The sequence below is a fragment of the Esox lucius genome, chromosome 18 (genome assembly GCF_011004845.1).
Source record: "Esox lucius isolate fEsoLuc1 chromosome 18, fEsoLuc1.pri, whole genome shotgun sequence".
NCBI classification, from domain to species: Eukaryota; Metazoa; Chordata; class Actinopteri; order Esociformes; family Esocidae; genus Esox; species Esox lucius.
In genome coordinates, this window is record NC_047586.1 from 25514973 (window position 1) to 25535314 (window position 20342).

General features: G+C 43.2%; 1 protein-coding gene and 1 long non-coding RNA gene across 3 annotated transcripts; both read right to left on the minus strand.

Moving 5' to 3' along the window:
* Positions 1-3332: 3332 nt before the first annotated feature.
* Positions 3333-10574, minus strand: LOC105008953 (sterile alpha motif domain-containing protein 3). 2 transcript variants are annotated; one of them, XM_029114395.2, is made up of 8 exons: positions 10181-10574; positions 9290-9394; positions 9113-9138; positions 7659-7735; positions 5466-6449; positions 5136-5288; positions 4688-4780; positions 3333-3721 (listed from the first exon to the last, which is right to left on the minus strand). In XM_029114395.2, exons 5-8 carry the CDS (start codon positions 6423-6425, stop codon positions 3416-3418), a joined length of 1512 nt encoding a protein of 503 aa, XP_028970228.2. In that variant the 5' UTR covers positions 6426-6449; positions 7659-7735; positions 9113-9138; positions 9290-9394; positions 10181-10574; the 3' UTR covers positions 3333-3415. The 2 variants fall into 2 exon arrangements, with proteins under 2 accessions (XP_028970228.2, XP_028970229.2); XM_029114396.2 differs by lacking the exon at positions 10181-10574 and adding an exon at positions 9788-9804.
* A 530-nt stretch (positions 10575-11104) lies between these two features.
* Positions 11105-12706, minus strand: LOC109616867. Its single transcript, XR_002198150.2, has 3 exons — positions 11714-12706; positions 11433-11508; positions 11105-11215 (listed from the first exon to the last, which is right to left on the minus strand). It is a non-coding gene; the product is annotated as an uncharacterized LOC109616867 (long non-coding RNA).
* Positions 12707-20342: the final 7636 nt, after the last annotated feature.

Sequence of the window (20342 nt, forward strand, 5' to 3'; positions counted from 1 at the left end):
TCAATGCAAAGAAGACCAAGGAGTTGATTGTGGACTGCAGGAAGTCTAAAGGTTCTCATCGATGGCACTGATGCCCAGCTTCAAATTCCTGGGTATCCACATCTCCGAGGACCTCTCCTGGACCCAAAAAACCTCAACCCTGGTCAAAAAGATACTGCAGCGCCTTTACTTTTTCAGGAGGCTGAAGAAGGCCCATCTGTCTTCCAAGATCGTTGTGAACTTTTACTGCAGCACTATCGAGAGCATTCTGTCAAACTGCGCCACAGTGTGGTTTAGCAGCTGCTCCATAGCTAATCAGAAGGCCCTGCAATGGGTCGTGAAAACCGCCCAGCACATCACTGGTGCCCAGCTCCCAGCCATTGCAAACCTCAAGTGGTGTCTGCATAGGGTGCGTGGCATCATCAGAGACCCTTCACATCCATGCCACAAACTGTTTGCCCTCCTCCTATCAGTACAGGCTACTTCCTTCCCGCATCAGCAGGCTCAGGATCAGTTTCTTTCCATCTACTGTAACCCTGCTGAACTCTGTGACCCATCACTAACCATACCCACCCACCCACTGCTTAGTACTGCTTCTCAGGGACCTTATTGCACTACTCTCTTTGTACTTCTGGACTCTGACACTGCCTCGCAAAGTCTGATAAGGACGTTTTCAGTTGTTACGTGTATGTGTCTACCTCAGGAACCTCATTGTTGCTATCCCTGCATTTCAGTTGCACGTGCCACATTGCACCTTCAAATTGCCTACACTGCACATTTAAAATTGCCATTGTACTTGCATTTTTCAGTTGTTACATGTACATGTCTACCTCAGGAACTTTGTTGCTGCTCTCCCTGTATTTCAGTTGAACATGCTACCTTACACCTCCAATTTGTCAGAAATGCCATTTGTACTTCATCGAAAACCTATTTATTTCCCACTTGTACATATATTCTACTTAATACTTTGTACTTTTACTTTATACACATTTTCGGCCCTCCCCTATTGGCTTTCATTGCACATTTAGATTTGCCATTTGTACTGTACTTGCCTTCATTTCACATCAAATCATTCCACTTGTAACATACACTATACTTAATACTGTATGTTAATACAGTAAATTAATACTTAATTTCCTGCTCTCTTCTATTTGCACTTCTGGTTAGATGCTAACTGCATGTCATTGTACTGTACTTTTACTTTACAGTGACAATAAAGTTGAATCTAATCTAAAATACATTTCTCCACTATCAATTTCTATAAATCATGCTGTCGACTATGCATGGCAAACTAAAGTTTTAACATCATTTGTAGAAAGGCTGGCCAAAATGTAGTACTTCATCAGCAGTTTTTAACCACAGGTTTTGTAATGGTATCATTGACTACATTCTTTTAATAGAGCACACTTCTTCCAAAAGAGATTTACATTTTGCCTCCATGTTTTCTTTTTTATTATTTTCTGCAATGTTGCAAACTAGTGTAGGAACTAATTCTGGGAAATATTTTATATCCAGTTTATATCCCAAAATAGTGTTGAACAAAACTAAATGTTCGGGGGGCGATTACTTGAAATGTAACAACAAATAAAAATCTTCACCTTTAAAAAAATAATATATCAACGTGTGGTTCCAGAAAATAATCATCCATTGTCTTCGGCCATAGATATTAAACATTAATGATCGCTCAGTTGTATACTTTCTATTTAGATTATGGGTGTGCCAAGTACAAAATAAGTATCATAACGAAAAAGGAGAGTTTTCAGAATATTACAAAAGCTTTTTTTTTATTATCTGGGATTGAAAAATATACGCCTATATATTCAGCTGCAGCACGCATCTCTATTCTATAATCTCAATTGGCTAGTTTGGCTGTCTGTAACTGTTCCCCATTCTTAATCTCCCCGAGAGCCCCTGACCTTTACCTCTCAGACTTAACAAATGCTGTTTTTGCCCCTCGGTTATTGGTGCCTGCATTCTATCTGGGTGACATGCATCACTCAGACGGGCATGATTTATTTGTCTGTGTGACTTGCATCACTTGAGCAGATGACATGCGTGTTACGGAGGGACACAATCAGAGAAACAAAAAAGGGTTGGGGCTGGGCAGGTAGGTAGGTAGGGCGAGGCAGACAGGACAGCGGGTAGGCAGAGCAGGTGGCAGACAGGCGGTCAGGTGGAGGTGTTTGGAGGCTGGGTAAGGTGGATCTTGGTAACGGGGAATAAACAGGGTTAGTTGGAAGGAGCAACTAAACTGGGTGCTCAAACTATGGTTTGGAGCGGCCGGGAACGTTACTACCTAGAAGAGAATAACAACGATCTAGTGCTGGACGGACGGAAACCAGGGTATATATAGGCAGGCTGATGAGGGAATGAATAGCAGGTGTGGAGACTTGAGGGCCAGTGGGGAAAGGACCCACAATATGGACAGACAGGAGAAGAGAAAGTCTGGCCCGGACAATGAGGAGGTGGATGCGAGGGTGTGACAATGCGTTGTCCTCTGCATAACGTCATGAGGAAGGCGTCCAATGTTCGTTCTGCTGCCTGCATATATCGGAGAAGCCCTTTTGGCCCAAGGCCTTCGAAAGGATCTATGGAGTGGCCTGTTAAAAGTATATTCTTCCCAGTATGCAACGCAATTTCACTGTTAGCCCGGACAAGTTGAATCTACTTTAAAAATGTGAGCAACTGGATTGCCCTAAAATAATTAAGTAATGGTAACTTAAAAAAATCAAGTTAATTTAACTTAAAATGTTTTGTAATATAAATTTTTTTGAAGTTATTACAAATAGTAAATGTAAGTTTATTGTACTAGCCTGTATACTTAAAAAATGTTAGCAAACTGGTTGCCCTAAACAAATTAAGTAATGTGTACTTGATAACCTGAGTAAAATAAATAAATGCAAGAAAACATTACATTTTCCCCCGTTTTTATTTCAATTCAAAATACAACAAAGGGGAGAAACAATTTCTTTCAAGTTTAAGAGGTTTCTACCCTTTTTTTTAAAGATTGTCTCTACTCAGAAACAAGAGGCAAAATGTGTGAATCATTTTCCAGAGAACATTTTCCCCATAAAACAACTGTATGTCACACAGTTTGAATTTAAGTACATTTTCAAAAACTAAAGTTTTCGAAATCTTCACTTGAACACTTTTTTAGAATCCCAAGATGTACCGGCCTTTTGTTTTTAGGGGACCAGCACAAATATAGAACTATAGCCTAACTAGTGAGGAAACGTGTTATTTTCGAAGTGCAACAGTGCAAAGTTTCTCAGATCAGAAGACAGAACTACATCAGAACAAAATAAAACAAGTTTGGTTTGAACTAAAACTCTTGGACAAAATGTAACCTGGGGCTTTTTTTCACAGTACAGTGAATTTTATAAGGTGACAACAAAAACACCAAATAAAAGTAATCTCTTCTTTAGAGGAAACCCTGTTACACTGTCACAGCCAGCTGATTTTTTAAAGATTGAATTTTAGGTGTCAGCTCACCCTTTCCCAAGTTGAGAAATACCTGCTGGATGAAGAGGAAAGTGTTTTTCATGTACTTTGGATAGTCCAAGTGCAGGGCATAAATGAGTCCAAAGAGAAGACAGAAGGCCTGAGGCAGGTTTTCTGGTTCCATCACTAAGCTCCCTTCCAAGATGATGTGCACTCCGAAAGGGTTTAGCTGTGGACGTTCTGGATCCAGGCAGAGGATTCCCACTGGAATTTGTTGGAATGAGTCCTTGTCATTGACATCCTAACAAAGAAACAGATTGACAAGACATTATCATGCCAGCTAGATAATACTGCCTTGTAAACTAAAATGTATATCCAACTAAAAATGAAAATCACCAATGTAAACGACACTGAAATGCATTAAAAAAAAAATTTAAAATCTTAAACTGAGTTATTTGTTAACTGGTTATTTTACACACTTTCAGTGTACTTTTTTGGTTCGCTGCCAAGCCACATTCACTGCAGTTTTGCTACCAATACTTGTAATGTACAAATCCATTTATAAACTCAAAATACATTGGGGTAAAAGATATTACTTTCAGTTGTACTTAAAGGCTTTGTTCACCCAAACATTTTAATTCTGTCATTAATTACATTCCAAACCCTTAAGACTTTTGTTCATCTTCAGAACACAATCTTTTTAATGAAATTGAGAGTTTGCTGTCCCTCCATTGACAGTCTGAAAAACTATAATTGTCTATATCCATAAAAATAGTAAAGTTATTAAAGTATTCCAAATGCTTGGTGTGCACTAAAAAAAACTAAATTTAGTTATTTACAAAATATATATCTGCAATGCACATTCACAAGAGCACTATGACGTTTTACAACCTTTCTAGGGCTTGGAACTGTTAGTTGTGTAGACTGCCACTAAAGGGAAAGACAGAAACCCTCAGATTTCAATAAAAAGATCTTCATTTGTGTTTGAAAGATGAACAAAAGCCATATAGGTTTGGTAGGACGTGTGAATAATTAACGACAGGATTTTAATTTCTGGGTGAACTAATCCTTTAAACTGAAGAATTTATATTATTTTGAGCCTTTCACTTTTGAAGACAAATATTTTCAGTTTTTCATATAATTAACCAGTATTAGATATTCCAAAATACTGAAAATAAAAGTCAAGATACTGATTAAATTATTCTGATAATTAGTAACAGACAGACCTCGTTAATGGTACCAGTAATATTTAAAACCTATAACTTACAGAGCAGGTCTTAAAGAATGCAGAAGGGTCATCCCCCAAAATGACCGGCAGTCCACGAAGGCAAAGGGACCTGACATCTGTTGGCTCGGTGGTCTGAAAGATATTGGAGATATGGAAGTTTGTTACGGATGCTGACTTGTATAAACCAAATTACTGAGTTTCCCACAATTTTGTCAGATTTTGGAAAGTAAAGTACAGGGCAAAATAAGATAAGATGACAAACAGGAAAGGAGAGAGGAGAGAAAAGAGAGAATAGAGGGGTAAAGAAAAAAAGATGAAACAAGAAAAGTGGAAGAGGAGAGGACGGAAACATATTAGATATTTAAGAATGGATAGAAAAAATAAAAGAGTCCAGAGGACAGATAAGAAAAAAATTATTAGAACAGATAAGGAGAGAAATTACAATAGGAAAAAGAGGGGGTAGACTAATGTAAACAAGTGAACACACCTTTGTCTGACGTAAAAGCTCAGCTAAAAGCTGTCCGGTGAGGCCTTTCTTCTTCCTGAAGATTTCCATTAGATTTGGAGAGTAATGGTCAAGTGCATCAAAGAAGTTCTCTCTCAGATTTTTCCCCACCACTCTGTTGAACTCATAATAAACCTAAATAAAGTAAAATAAAACTTAGCAAACCATATTGGCTTACCGTCACCACATCTATGACCACAATGCTACATAATTTCAGATAGTTTATGACCTAAGTGGTCATAAATACCCATTTTCATGTATACATACGTTCATTCAAATATTCAAGTAAAAAATTAAATAAAAATAACTTACCTGGCTTTCTGTAAACAGAGATGGCCATCGAAGAACCATCTTGCTGATGTCAGGCTTTTCATTGACAACTTCTTTTCTGCGAAGCGCAAACGTCATGTCCATGTGTTTCTTCACAAGGGATCCATTTGGCTTTGTCTTTTTCATTTCATTGACAAGGACCTGACGAACTCCTTCCAGGTTTTGGTCATCCATGCCCTCTGGATTTTCAGGTAGGAAATTTATTTCCCCTTTCTTTGGCTTCTTGATGTCTTTATTGGGAGGGTTACCATCTGTAGTGTGCCTCCCACGTTTACCTCCATTCACGGTGACTTCAAGTCGACCCAGCAAGCGCATTTTATTCCTATAATTTCCCATCTTGAATTTTAGGCTATTTTTCCATCCTTCCCAACCAGAGGATGAGCCTTGCTCTTTCAGACATGGGTGTGATTGTACTAAGGCTTTTGCAACATCTTCAAATTCTTCCTTTGTTGGATATGCTTTAAATTCATACATTGTCTCAGCCAGCTTCTCGAGAATATCATGCTTCATCTCTTTCATTACTTTCAGATGTGTTCCATCCTTCAGATACAGCAGGTTACCTTGACGAAGTCGATACTCGACATCAACAGAAAATTTCGGAATGTGAAATGTATCTGGCCACTGAAAACTTCTATCCAGAGAGGAGTTGGACAGGATCTCAGTGTCTGCCTGGCTGCTTGATTCACCAAAACATTCAGGTTCTGCAGGAATTGGTATGAGATTAATTACAGGGATGATTTTGATGGTTGGTTTTTCTGGAAGCTCAGAGATATCTGTAAGATTGCACAGTTCATTGTTAAATTCGGGATCTTGGTACTGTAAAGTGAAGCTGTAGTTTGTTTGAAGATTTTCTTTGAGCCACTCAGTCAAATCTTCAAGTCTGTCAGGTTGTGTTGTCATAGTCATTTTTCGTATATCTCCCTCAGAGACAATAACTCTCATGGTTAATTTCTATTGGACAGCCATCTAGGGGGGGGGGAAATAAGATATTTTTAGCAAATAACATATCGTCTCAGTGTTACCATGAGTTCTCCTTGCACCTTGTATGCTGACAATGGGAAAACATCATTCAACTCTGAAATCCTAACCACACACATTGAGGTGGAATCACTGCAGTGAAGCTGGTAAGATCTCAAATGTTCACAGTACCATGCTGTCATTTTGTGGCAGACAAACAAAATGTTTGTGTTAGCAGCAACAATCTTCTCAATCTGGGAAAATTCAGAGAGACCTGAGCATGAGCCAGTAGAGAGAATCATGCCTGGATGATACTTGATACCATCTAAACAGACTGATGAAGCATCAAGAACTGATCCAGACTGTGAAATGTTTTGAGCAATTACACTCTGAACATTCAAAGGGAAAGAGGCAAGCAAAACTGGGGTGACCTTTGCCATCTCAACTGATGGTTTGAAAAATGAACTACAATCAAGATGGTAACTGATTGCTTTCTGGTGTTTGGTAGCCAGTGTCATTGCAACATTTTTGAAATTCTGAGTATTGCGAATTGCCTTTTTGAAGAACTTGTGCTTTCCCTCAAATCGCATTGTCCAAACTTCACACAGGGGGCCGAATTTCCTTATTAGCTGAGGGTAATGTTCCATGTAGTGATGTTTCGGCTTTAAACGAAAATCTGGAAATGTTGACTGCAGCAGCCGTCTGTGCTCTGCAATCTTACATTCCAGGAAATTAAGTGTCTCTTCAGTATGCCTTGGTGCCACAGCTAGCTCAATAATGTCTTTGAGAAGCATGAGAATTTCCCAAGTGTCATCACCCTCAGGAACATATTTACCAATGAGAAACGGAAGGAGCCGTATGAGACACCAATTCTCATGGGCATTTCCACCAATGGTCTCTTTGCGGTCTGTCCATTTTGTCAGTAAATGTATAATTAAAGTACCTGATGGCATGATTTAACACATCTAGAGTGAAATAAGTCTTGCCTATCAGGTCTTTAAGACACAGAGACAACTCAATTGGAACAATGCCTTCTAAGACATCATGCATGATGTCAGGAGGGTAACCAGTGACCACATGAAAGTGATCGAGATTCTCAGTTAAAGGACAGGGTCCTTTCACACCATAAGTTCGACTCAATTCTGGGTCTTTTCTCACTTCCTGCACATGCCTATCATGGGAGTCTTTGTCTCGGAGTTGAAAAAACCCAGAACATACCTCTTGCTGCTGAGCGTCACTCCTCTTTGCCAAACAGAATCTGCAGAATTTTTGAACAGAGAAGCTCTCCAGGAATCCTGCATGAGAATGGGCGCCTAGATTATCAGCTGCAACAAATAAGGCTGTACCTCTCACAGTTTTACCTAGTTTCTCAAGGTAAACTCCTTTTTGCTCCAATAGCTTTAAATCATAGATAAGAGGTTGCAGAACTTTTGCATAACCACACTTTTTGACAGTGGAGGTATTGCATAGTAGAGCAAGCTGGATGGAGTTGAGGGTTGATCTATATTTTGCAGGTATGTTGGTAATGACCCAGTATACAGCACACATCTTGTGTTTCAGCTTTGATGTTCCAAGAGGATTGGCGACTTCAAAGTCATCAATGTAAAGGCCAAGAGCAATTGTGAACTCATTACTTGTAAGAAGACAGTTTTCATTAAAGTACTGCCCATCTGCACACGATCTGTATTCATGTATCAGATGGACCTTTTCTGACATAGCATGGTTTAACACGTCAGTTTTGTTAAGCAACTTCTGAAGCATGGAAAGAATGGGAACATATGCAAGTGGTTTTTGGTCTTTTTCCACAACATATTCAATGGGGTTTACCAGTGGAAACTCTTTGCGTACATAGGATGCTCTCCTTTTAGCAGTTCCTAAGGGTCCATCTTTGGCAAAAAAAGTTGTCACATTACTTTCTGACACGGCACTTGTAACCTCTCTTACAACAGTTTCATCCATGTCTGCATATTTATTTAGCACGGCCCTGAGTCTCTTTTGCAAAAGTGGCTGTGATAGCTCATGAATTTGACAAAGCTGTTCTATAAATTCTTGCAAAGAACTCTCTGGAATGTGCAAAACACTTTGCATCTTTAACAGAAGAGATGCCAAGTTATGCTCAAGCTGTTTTTCTAAATCATTAAGATCATCATTTCTAGGTTCTTCACTCAGCTCTTCTAACTCCTCCAAATCATCAGCATGTGATATTTGCTCTTGCGCAGCATAATTATCATGGCTTATGGAATCTTGACCAATGATTTCTGATTTGAATCTCTTAGAGTTCTGTTCTTTGTGTACTTTACTCTTGTGCGCTTTGAAAGTGGAGTAGACCCCACTTTCAAATGTACAGTCTTTGTAAGGGCACATGACTTTATGGTTTACTTTTAAATGTGCAGTATGCAGGTGAGTAAAGTAATCAGCCTCAGTACAATACTCAGCAAACCCACAGGACAGACAGCTAAACTTAACTGGTACATCTGCACTTGACTGTTGATCAGATGATTTGGTGTGAAATTGAGATAAGTGAACTTTTAAGGCATTGAATGATTTAAATGTACATAGACATTCCTGATGCAAACAAGGAAATGGCTCAATTCTAGCATAAGTTCCATGTTTGACTCTATAATGCTTAAATAGCTGTGACCTTTTTTCACAGGTAAAAGGACAGTACTTACACTTCCAAAGCATTTCTTCCTGTCATCTGCAACACAATAAAAAAAAAAGTTTATGAATAGAGAGCATCCATCCGTTTTTTAATGTGTAACATTTTAATCAACAACTTATTACATTAAAAAAAATGGCTGTATCAAAATGTACGTATTTTTTAATAACTTTAGCTTAAATTCACTCACCAGATTTAGTAAACTGTGGTCTTCATGTCTCACTTTGCTGTAGCAGCTAAATCTCTTTGTGTCGAACATGCAGTGTATGGAACCGCCATGTGCGAGTGAGAAAACCTAGTTAACAGGTAAAAAATGTCACGACCCGATTAAAGCATTTTATTACTCACAAACAGCCCATCAATAATAATAAAAAACCTTAAAACAATAAAGAGACGAAAAATTTCAGATTAATTCGTCAGGAGATGAGCAGGATCCTGTTTGGCGAACGCGAGTAAGGGCTATAGGGACATCTTTTTGTCCCAAACGGTTTAAAAAAAATGTTTTACACTGACGTTAACGTTACTCACAAACATAGCCTAAGTTAATTTTGATGGAGAAAGATGGACCAGTGAGGGGAAAAAGTCCAAAATTAACTACTAAACAACGTGTTCACTAAGGTTACTCGCAAACAAAAATCGGTTAACAATAAAACTGGCTAAAACATTTGCTTTATCTAACGTTACTCACCAACAGCTCTACGAATTTGAATGCACTTTCAACCGCGAGATAAAATTGCGTTGCTTGCTTGACTAACTAAAATCTGATTAATTCGTCAGGGGATGAGCCGCAGTCGAGTGAAACGGTTTTAGGGCCATAATTTTTTGTCCCAAACGGTTTAAAACATTTATTTTACACTACTCACAAACATAGCCTAATTTTGATGAAGAGAGAGAAAAACAACAACAAAAAATTACAAATGTCTGATAAATTCGCCTGTGTTTCAAGTTCAAGCGGGACTAGTGGAGTCCAAAGTCCACAATTAGCTACTAAAACAACGTTTTCACTAACTTTAAGCCTACTCGCAAACAAAAATCCATGACCAATAAAACTGGCTAAAACATTTGCTTTATATCTACTCACCAACAGCTCTACGAATTAGAATGCACTTCCAACCGCGAGAGAAAATGGCGTTGCTTGCAACAGCGAGCTGAGCTACCTGTGTGTAGAGCGTGGTCAGTACACAAACTTTACAATTTCAGTCCATTAAACTTAAAGTTTTCCACACTTTCAAATAGGTTCACAAAAGTAGTAGAATTCACTTAAATTTTTATAGTAATGCATTAAAAATTAAATAATTTAAGTATGCTGTAATTAAATTGTTAATTAGATATAAAATCCGGGCTAACAGTGTTGAAGAGTTACAGATTGTAACCCCTGTCCTGTTATTTATAGAACCTGTTAGGGAAAGGGCAAAAAAAGTCAATTTCCGCCTAAAATGATGTACCCAAATCTAAATGCTTCTAGTGCATGACCTGAATATAGTAGAAACATATTTTTGGTTCCATTTGAAAGGAGACACTCTGTAGTTTGTAGGAATTATAAATTAATGCAGGAAAGTATAACACAATATATTTGGCAGAAGATAAAACAAACCAAAAACATGCGTTTTCTGTAAAAAACTAAATTTCTCATCATGTTTGAATTGCAGTGGGGAAGGCCAAAAATGTGCTTCCCTTCATAAAGGTACTAACAGGAGGCGCAACAAGGAGGCAGATCCAATGATCTAACATCGTATTTGGTGTGTGCATCATATGTGGTGATCTAACATCATATGTGGTGATCTAACATCATATGTGGTGATCTAACATCATATGTGGTGATCTAACATCATATGTGGTGATCTAACATCATATGTGGTGTTTGCATCATATGTGGTGATCTAACAACATACCTTAGATCACCACATATGATGTTAGATCCTATGTGGTATATATGCCTCCTTACACACATAGATAGCAAGCAAACAGTTGGCAGGAGTAGAAAGGAAAAGTAGAAGGGAGAAGGGAATAGGAGAAAGAAGGGGGAAACTTATCAACATCTGGGAAATCTCTGAAATGGCCAGCCAGATGATGGTGTCACAGTGGTGGTCAAGAGCCAGAGGGACCTCCTGAATCACTGTTGGTATTCAGGGAGAAATATGAGGATAAAATAGGCCATAAGAAACAGCCACAACTTGTCATAGCCAAATCACATAGACAATTGGATACATATAAGGACATTATGAACTGAAATCTACTATAATGATGTGACCCAATTGGCAGTAAGACTAACATAGCCTAATATGCTAATGTTAATATATTGTATGTGGGGTCATCTATCTTATTGTACTCACCAAATTGCTTGACTCACAGTCCATGATTTCTTCCAAAAATCGAGTCCAAATTGGTCTCCTTGTGTTGCTTTTCAACCTGCCATAAACATGTCACTACTTTCAACAATCCTACTTTGGTAACACTTTCCGATTAGTGTACATGAACAGCCAATAACAAATGCAATAGTTACCTTGAATGAACATTGATGAACAATGATGAACAAGACTTGAACAAACAGTTAACAATGATAACCCTTACTTTATTAATGGTTTACAAATGCATTAACAAACAGGACAGTTACCTGTGAGTGAGCCTTCGGTCTCCCTGCCCTCAGTGTCCGACTCCATAAATCTGTATGGGGATGGGGAAATGGACGGCTCGGCCTAGGTGGCGCATGCGTCCTCCTCTCCCTTTCGGGTTGGCCCCGCCTTGGGTTGGTTGGCTGTTCGCGGACTGCCCCCCGTGGCAGTCAGGGCCGAGGAGGTGTAAAATCAGCGGCTGGCCACCGCTCCCCTGCTGCGTGCTTGCCCGCTCTCCCTGTTCTACTCAGAGTGGCGTCGGCTATGCACTCAGCCGGGATGGTTAGACAAGATGCTGAGGAAGGGGTACGCGCTGCAGTTTCTCTGCCATCCTCCCCCGTTCTTGGGGGTCGTGGAGACCGTTATGGTGTCTCCTTTGAAGGTTGCTGTCCTGCAGGAGGAGATTGTGGACAGGGGCGGACTGTGTGGACTGTGTGATCTGGAGAATCACAGAACGGCTGGTACTCCAGGACGGCCGGCGTGCCGGCCCACCACCTGCCACACACGCAGTCATCACCTGTTTTTTCCCCCCACTAATCTGTTTCACACTCCATTACTGTAGGTGGCAGCAATTCACCTTTAAGTTGGATGCCAGCTGCACTGGCCGTGGCCGCCAAGTAAGGAGAAGAAGAAGTGGAAGAGGAGGAGGAAACCAACAGCAAAGACGTTAGACAGAAGACAGAAGACGTTAGACAAACAATATGCATAACGCGGCCCGCGGGGTAAAAAACGAAAAGAAAAGGGTGGGGCTGAGAAGGCGAAAGAAAAAAAAATTTGCGGAATTTTGATACTGAAGCCGCTAAATGTCACAAACTAACTGAAATATTTAGCAGCACACCTAGCAGCAGCACCTCGCAGTTAAATATTAGCAGCAGACGCAGCAGTGAAGAAGTGAGCCAGACAGCTATGCAGCAACATGCCACCAGTGATGATGAGGGACAGAAAGATGAGCTGGTTCCACAGGCAGATACAGGGCAAGTAAGTATGGAACATGAGAGGAGAGAGTTACTTGCTAAGGATGTTAGGAAGTGATATTCAGCTTGCTACATTTTTAATGATTACAGTAGTTAAAACAGCAAAAATTCAACATTTTAGCTGTAAAATGCCACATGCAGTAGCTAATATTAAGAAATATGTTGGGCTTTTACTTTAAAAAATGTTGGTAACGTTACAGTTAATGCTTACAAACCTTGAAGATTTTGAATACAGAAGTTACATTTGTAATGGTGTATTTTAAATTAGATGTGGTATTATTATTTGTGCAGTAAGATTAATTACTGCATAAATTAATTAAGATGATTAAGTAATAAATTAATTTTAAGACAACAATAATCTAGAATAATATGCTTTTAACACAACATCTAGTCAACATCAGTGCTATTGCTATAATTTGGATGGTATAGTGTCATGAGCCACAATTAAAGTCTTGTGACGCCCATGCCAGGCGGCAGGCGTTGTTGTTGTTGTCGAGTTTCCATGCGCCGATTGCTTTGGGCTGGGCCGTTTTTTAGTCCCAGTCCGTCCTTGATTGACCTTCTGGTGTCCCTGGTCCCGTTGGGGCAGAGGGAGAAGGGGTTATACTCAGCTTACTTCCTGGTGCCCAAGAAGACGGGGGCATGAGGCCAATTCTAGACCTGCGCATTTTGAACAAATGCATGTCGAAGAGGCCGTTTCGCATGCTCACGGCGAAACGTCTCCTGGAGTGTGTGCACTCCGGGGATTTTTGTGTCAGCATCGACCTAAAGGATGCCTACTTCCATGTTCCTATACTGCCGCGCCATAGGAAGTTCCTGCGGTTTGCCTTTCAGGGCCGGGCATACGAGTACACTCAGATTCTGTTTGGGTACGTGTTGGCCCCCCACACTTTCACCAAGTGCGTAGAGGCAGTGTTGGGACCACTGAGGTGTCAGGGGGTGTGATGGCAATTTTATCAATCAGAACTCTTAAAGGAGTAAGAATAGAGACAAAATTCTCTTGGCACAATTTAACCATTTATTATTATCATTATTTGCAAATAAGAGACGCGTCAAACGCTTACAATCATAATCATCAGAGGAGTCTCTAAATTAATACATGAACAGTCCGTATTTATTACAGTTAAAAGGGGTGTGGTAAGATGCTGACCAGCTGTCCTATGTCAATAAAACACATACCCCTTGTTCTGTTACTACCTAGTCTTCACACAAGGGGAAAGCTGTCCTCCCTCACATGTGTAACCTTCTCAACTCTTGAGGAGTCACAATGTCTGGACAACCAACAGATAGACACTAAAGGGTTATAAAGATTTACTGATTTACGAGTAACCCTCTAATCCACTGGTGCCGGTCAAGGATGCCCCCAAGGCAAACACCAGATCCCTCTCTAACACATTCCTTTTCTCATCCAAACATGGGGGCTCGGCATCTTTAACTAGTAACCCATTTATACATGTATAGGACCAAGTATACATCAGTGCAAGAATTTGCACAACAGGGGTCAGGGTTCACAGTGGTCGCTTACGTAAACTGGCAGGGTGGGGTCAGGTCTCTGCCCCTCCACCTGTTAACGGTGCAGATTTGGGAATGGGCGCAGGTGCACCTCAGGTTTCTGAGGGCCCTTCACATTCCCGGAGAGCTCAATGTTGGCGCGGACCCCGGGATAACGAGTGGCGTCCTCATCCCAACATTGTGGCCGAGGTCTGGAGACGCTTCGGGAAGGCGCAGGTGGATCTGTTCGCGCCCCGGGAGGACGCGCACTGCCCCCTGTGGTTTTCTCTTCGAGCGCAAGACAGGCCCCGTTGGGTGTGGAAGCGTTGGCTCACCGGCCATGGTCGAGAGGGCTGTTGTACACGTTTCCCACTCTACAGTGCATTCTCCCTGTCATGTCTCAGGTGCGATCGGAGGGGCTATCGCTCATACAGATCGCCCCTTTTCACCCGGTGCCCTGTGGCTTGCAGAGGAGGCCCAGATGGCAGTGGGGACGCCGTGGCCGGGGCGTTGACAGAGGCGAACGGCTGGGTGCTGGGTCAGCCGCTGCGGGCCTGGCTCCTGAGAGGGCCAGACTGCTGTGCCAAGGACAGACAGGAGGTGGTCACGACCATTCAGGGCGCAAGGGCGGCCTCCACGTCGGCTGGTGTGAGGACGCAGGGGTTGACCCCCTCTGTTGTGACGTGGGCAGTGTCCTGTCGTTCCTGCAGAGTCTGTTTGAGCAGCAAAGGTCCCCTGGCATGCTCAAGGTTTATGCTTGTGCGATCTCAGCGTGTCATGAGGGTTTCAGTGGAGTGTTTAGGTGAAACAGTCCCTTGGTGAAACCGTTTCTGGCCGGGTCCCACCGTCTCCGGCCGGTGGCCCGGCGGACGTTCCCTCAGTGGGATTTGGCTTTGGTTCTGGAGGTGCTGTGTAACGTGCCGTTTGAACCGATTGATCAGATACCGTTGAAGATGCTGTCCCTTAAAACTGCGACTTGTAGGCGATTGATCTGGCCTACAAGTCACGTGGCACTCCTACGCCTAGGGGGTTTGGGGCCCACTCCACGCGTGGGGTGGCAGCCTCAGCCACTCTGTTTAGGGGTGTGGGGGTGGAGGACATTTGTGTTGCCACGTCTTGGGGGACGGCGTTGGGCATAGCCTGAAAAAGCAACGTGGCACCCCCCTCTCCATCCTATGGGCCCACCACTCATGGGAGGAACCACTGGGGTCGGGTGCGCTGCCATATGTGTGGCAGTGAAGGCCAGGGGCCTCGATGGACCAGACCCGGGCGGCAGGGGCTGGCTCAGGGGACATGGAACATCACCTCTCTGTGGGGGAAGGAGCCGGAACTTGTGAGTCAGGTGGAGCGCTATCAGTTAGATCTGGTGGGGCTTACATCCACTCACAGTCTCGGTTCTGGAACCGTACTCCTGGATATGGGATGGACTTTATTCTTCTCTGGAGTTGCCCAGGGTGTGAGGCGCCGGGCGGGGGTTGGGATACTCACAAGCACCCGGCTGAGTGCCGCTATGTTGGAGTTTACCCCAGTGGATGAGAGGGTCGCCTCCCTACGCCTATGGGTTGTGGGGGGGGGGAAATCTCTGACTGTTTTTTGTGAATATGCCCCAAACAGCAGTTCGGAGTATTTGGCCTTCTTGGAGACCCCGAATGGAGTCCTGTATGGGGCTCCAGTAGGGGACTCCATAATTCTGCTGGGGGACTTCAATGCACACGTGGGCAATGATGGAGACACCTGGAGAGGCGTGATAGGGAGGAACGGCCTCCCTGATCTGAACTCGTGTGGTTGTTTGTTGTTTGAGTTCTGTGCTAATCATGGATTATCTATAACGAGCACCATGTTCGAACATAAGGATGCTCATAAGTGTACGTGGTACCAGAGCACCCTAGGCCGAAGGTCGATGATTGATTTTGTGATCGTGTCATCAGACCTGAGACCGCATGTTTTGGACACTCGGGTAAATAGAGGGGCGGAGCTGTCAACCGATCACCATCTGGTGGTGAGATGGGTCAGGGGGTGGGGGAAGAGTCTGGACAGACCGGGAAAACCCAAACGGGTAGTGCGGGTGAACTGGGAACGTCTGGAGGAGGCCCCCTGTCCGAAAGATCTTCAACTCACACCTCCGGCTGAGCTTTTCTGGCATCCCTGTGGAGGTTGGGGGCATTGAACCTGAGTGGTCAATGTTCAAAGCCTCCGTTGCCGAAGCTGCGGCGGGGAGCTGTGTTCTAAAGGTCTTAGGTGCATCAAGGGGCGGTAACCCTCGAACACCCTGGTGGACACCGGTGGTCAGGGAAGCCATCTGACTGAAGAAGGAGGCCTTCCAAGATATGTTATCCTGGAGGACTCCAGAGACAGTTGCAGTGTACCGACAGACCCGAAGGGCTGCGACCTCTGCTGTGAAAGAGGCAAAACAGCGGGTGTGGAAGGAGTTTGGGGAAGCCATGGAGAAGGACGTTTGGTCGGCATCAAGGTGTTTCTGGAAAACTGTCCGCCGCCTCAGGAGGGGAAAACGGGGATCTATCCAAGCTGTGTACAGTAAGGATGGGACACTGTTGACCTCAACTGTGGAGGTAATTGGGCGATGGAAGGAACACTTTGAGGAACTCCTAAATCCCACTAACACGCCCTCTATAGTGGAGGCAGAGCTGGAGGCTGATGGTGAAGCATCGTCAATCTCCATGGCGGAAGTCACTGAGGTAGTCAAACAACTCCACAGTGGCAAAGCTCCGGGGATTGACGAGATCCGTCCAGAAATGTTGAAAGCTTTGGGTGTGGAGGGGATGTCTTGGATGACACAACATTGCGTGGGAGTCGGGGAAAGTGCCTAAGGAGTGACGGACCGGGGTGGTGGTTCCCCTGTTCAAAAAGGGGGACCAGAGGGTGTGTGCCAATTACAGGGGTATCACACTTCTCAGCCTCCCTGGGAAAGTCTACTCAAAGGTACTGGAAAGGAGGGTTCGGCATATAGTCAAACCTCAGATTGAAGAGGAACAATGCAGATTCTCTCCTGGTCGCGGAACAACCGACCAGCTCTTTACTCTTGCAAGGATCCTGGAGGGGGCCTGGGAATATGCCCATCCTGTCTACATGTGTTTTGTGGATCTGGAGAAGGCGTATGACCGGGTCCCCCAGGAGATACTGTGGGAGGTGCTGCGGGAGTATGGGGTGAGGAGGTCCCTTCTAAGGGCTATCCAATCCCTGTACGTCCAAAGTGAGAGGTGTGTTCGAGTTCTCGGTAGTAAGTTGGACTCGTTCCAGGTGGGGGTTGGCCTCCGCCAGGGCTGCGCTTTGTCACCAATCCTGTTTGTAACTTTTATGGACAGGATATCGAGGCGTAGTCGGGGTGGGGAGGGGTTGCTGTTCCGTGGGCTGGGGATTTCATCGCTGCTTTTTGCGGATGATGTGGTCCTGATGGCATCATCGGTCTGTGACCTTAAGCACTCACTGGACAGTTCGCAGCCGAGTGCGAAGCGGTTGGGATGAGGATTAGCAGCTCTATATCTGAGGCCATGGCTCTCAGCAGGAAACCGATGGGGTGCCAACTCCAGGTAGGGAATGAGGCATTACCCCAAGTAATGGAGTAAAGGAGTTCCAGTATCTATGGGTCTTGTTCACGAGTGAGGGGACAATGGAGCGGGAGATTGGCCGGAGAATCGGAGCAGCGGGGACGGTATTGCATTCGCTTTACCGCTCCGTTGTGATGAAAAGAGAGCTGAGCCGGAAGGCAAAGCTCTCAATATACCGGTCAATTTTCTTCCTACCCTCACCTATGGTCATGAAGGCCGGGTCATCACCGAAAGAACAAGATCGCAAGTACATGCGGCTGAAATGGGTTTTCTCAGAAGGGTGGCAGGCTTCTCCCTTAGGGATAGGGTGAGAAGCTCAGCCATCCGTGAGGAACTCGGAGTAGAGCTGCTGCTCCTTTGTGTCGAAAGGAGCCAGTTGAGGTTGTTCGGGCATCTGGTAAGGATGCCCCCAGGACGTCTCCCTAGTGAGGCGTTCCAGGCACGTCCAGCTGGGAAGAGACCTCGGGGTAGGCCCAGGACTAGGTGGAGAGATTATATTTCAACACTGGCCTGGGAACGCCTTGGGATCCCCCAGTCAGAGCTGGCAAATGTGGCTCGGGAAAGGGAAGTTTGGGGTCCCCTGCTGGAGCTGCTGCCCCCGCGACCCGATACTGGATAAGCGGATGAAGATGAGACGAGATGAGAAGGAAAAGTCTGCCCAAGACACCATTATAATGGCGCATGGCTACCTAGTGGTGCCACTCCATAATTTTGAGGTGAAATTTCAGTGACGAGTGCAATTACATCTATGACTCCATAATTTCTGCCATGCATACTCAATATCCTAAGTATGAGCACCAGTCTCAGGTTCATAAAAGTTCCTTTTATGGCAGACATAATACTGGCTAAATAGTTTCTTCAAGTTTGATAATTAGGCCCATGTATATGGTTATGTTGTCTTGGTCATGTTGTCATAAAAAAACACTGACAGATTATGTTGTCTCAGTTAATGTCAAGTTGTCATAACAAAGACATTGACGGGATATTTTGTCTAAGTAAATGTCATGTTGCCATTAACAAAGACACTGACAGGATATTTTGTCTCAGTTAATGTCAAGTTGTCATAACAAAGACATCCCAAACAATGTCAACTGTGCATAATAACTGACATAATCAACCAAATGACACCTAATGACAACATTCATAAACATTCAAAATGATTCCTTCATGTGTCATGTCATGGCTATTACAGTATCATGACAGTGTCATGTCACTCTTATGCCAACCACACTTTCCGAAAGTTCTTTGTAGCCATAACATGTCTCAGGACCTACGCACTGCCACACTAATACCTTGAACATAGTTTTGACCTGTGGAATGGATATGGTGTATGTAACAATTTTTCCCACTTCATTTTGGACCCTTATGATTACTGTTACAACATCTAACACCCTGGCACCCGAATCAAAGACATCTTGGGATTGAATGATTTTAGATGCTCTTTTAGAGTGCCTCCACCAACCGAGAAAGACAGTGTAAATAAATCTGTTAACAATCCAACCGAGGATCTAAACTTAACCCTGCGTACAGTGGATATGGTCGCATCACTAAAAACTAAAGAAATATGCAACAATACTAGAGCCCTGAAGCAAGCTTCTGGAAAATTGGGACGGAAATAGCCCTTCACAACATCTTGAAGTACTTAGACTAGCCTGGAAAGGAACTAAAGTGCAATAAGTACGTTTATTTTTGATACAGTTGCAAAGTTAACACAAAATTAGGGCTCCACAAATGAATTTGGCCTTCACTTCAGCAGTGACGAATACATGAACATCTTTGAATAGATCATATAACAGACTCCTCCCCAAATAAGCATAATTTTCACAAACTCAGTGGTGCTGAGATTGCACAGAACTGGCAGGAACTTTTGTCATTCGGGACACTTGAACATTTTGATCCTGTATCACTTGTCACTAAAATAGTAATGAGCTTTTCCCCACAAGCTACTCAAAGATCTATTTTCTGTACAGGTGTCTTTTATACTGATAACAAGATCAAACAGGTGCCATTAATACAGGTAACGAGTGGAGGAAAGAGTAGCCTCTTAAAGAAGACGTTACAGGTCTGTGAGAGCCAGAAATCTTGCTTGTTTGTAGGTGACCAAATACTTATTTTACAGAGGAATTTACCAATAAATTCATAAAAAATGCTACAATGTGATTTTCTGGATTATTCCTTCTCATTTTGTCTCTCATAGTTGAAGTGTACCTATGATGAAAATTACAGGCCACTCTCATCTTTTTAAGTGGGAGAACTTGCACAATTGGTGGCTCACTAAATACTTTTTTGCCCCACTGTATATATATATTGATAAATGTTTTGCTTTGTTTTATAATTGTAATGGTCCCAGCCTGATGGGACTGTTCCGCTTCGTGTTTTCTGTGTGTCCTTGGCTTGTCATTGTGAGGTTCTCGCGTCGTTCCGGATCCAAATAACCGAAATGAAACATCCTCCACTTCTATCTGTTCAAGAATCTTGTAGAGTGGGCTCGAGAAGCCAGTGTGGTTTTTCCAACCCTTGGTGTCAACCCAATGTACTGTATCAGCTTCCGTTCAAGAGACAAGCATGAAGACTGAAAATCTGAGGCTTCACATGGCAGT

Coding starts and splice junctions, on each gene's coding strand:
- LOC105008953 (XM_029114395.2), bottom strand. CDS start 6,425: ATGAGAGTTATTGTCTCTGAGGGAGATATACGAAAAATGACTATGACA. Junction 5,289..5,465: donor CTCTGTTTACAGAAAGCCAG/GTAAGTTATTTT, acceptor TACTTTATTTAG/GTTTATTATGAGTTCAACAG. Junction 4,781..5,135: donor AGCTTTTACGTCAGACAAAG/GTGTGTTCACTT, acceptor AATATCTTTCAG/ACCACCGAGCCAACAGATGT.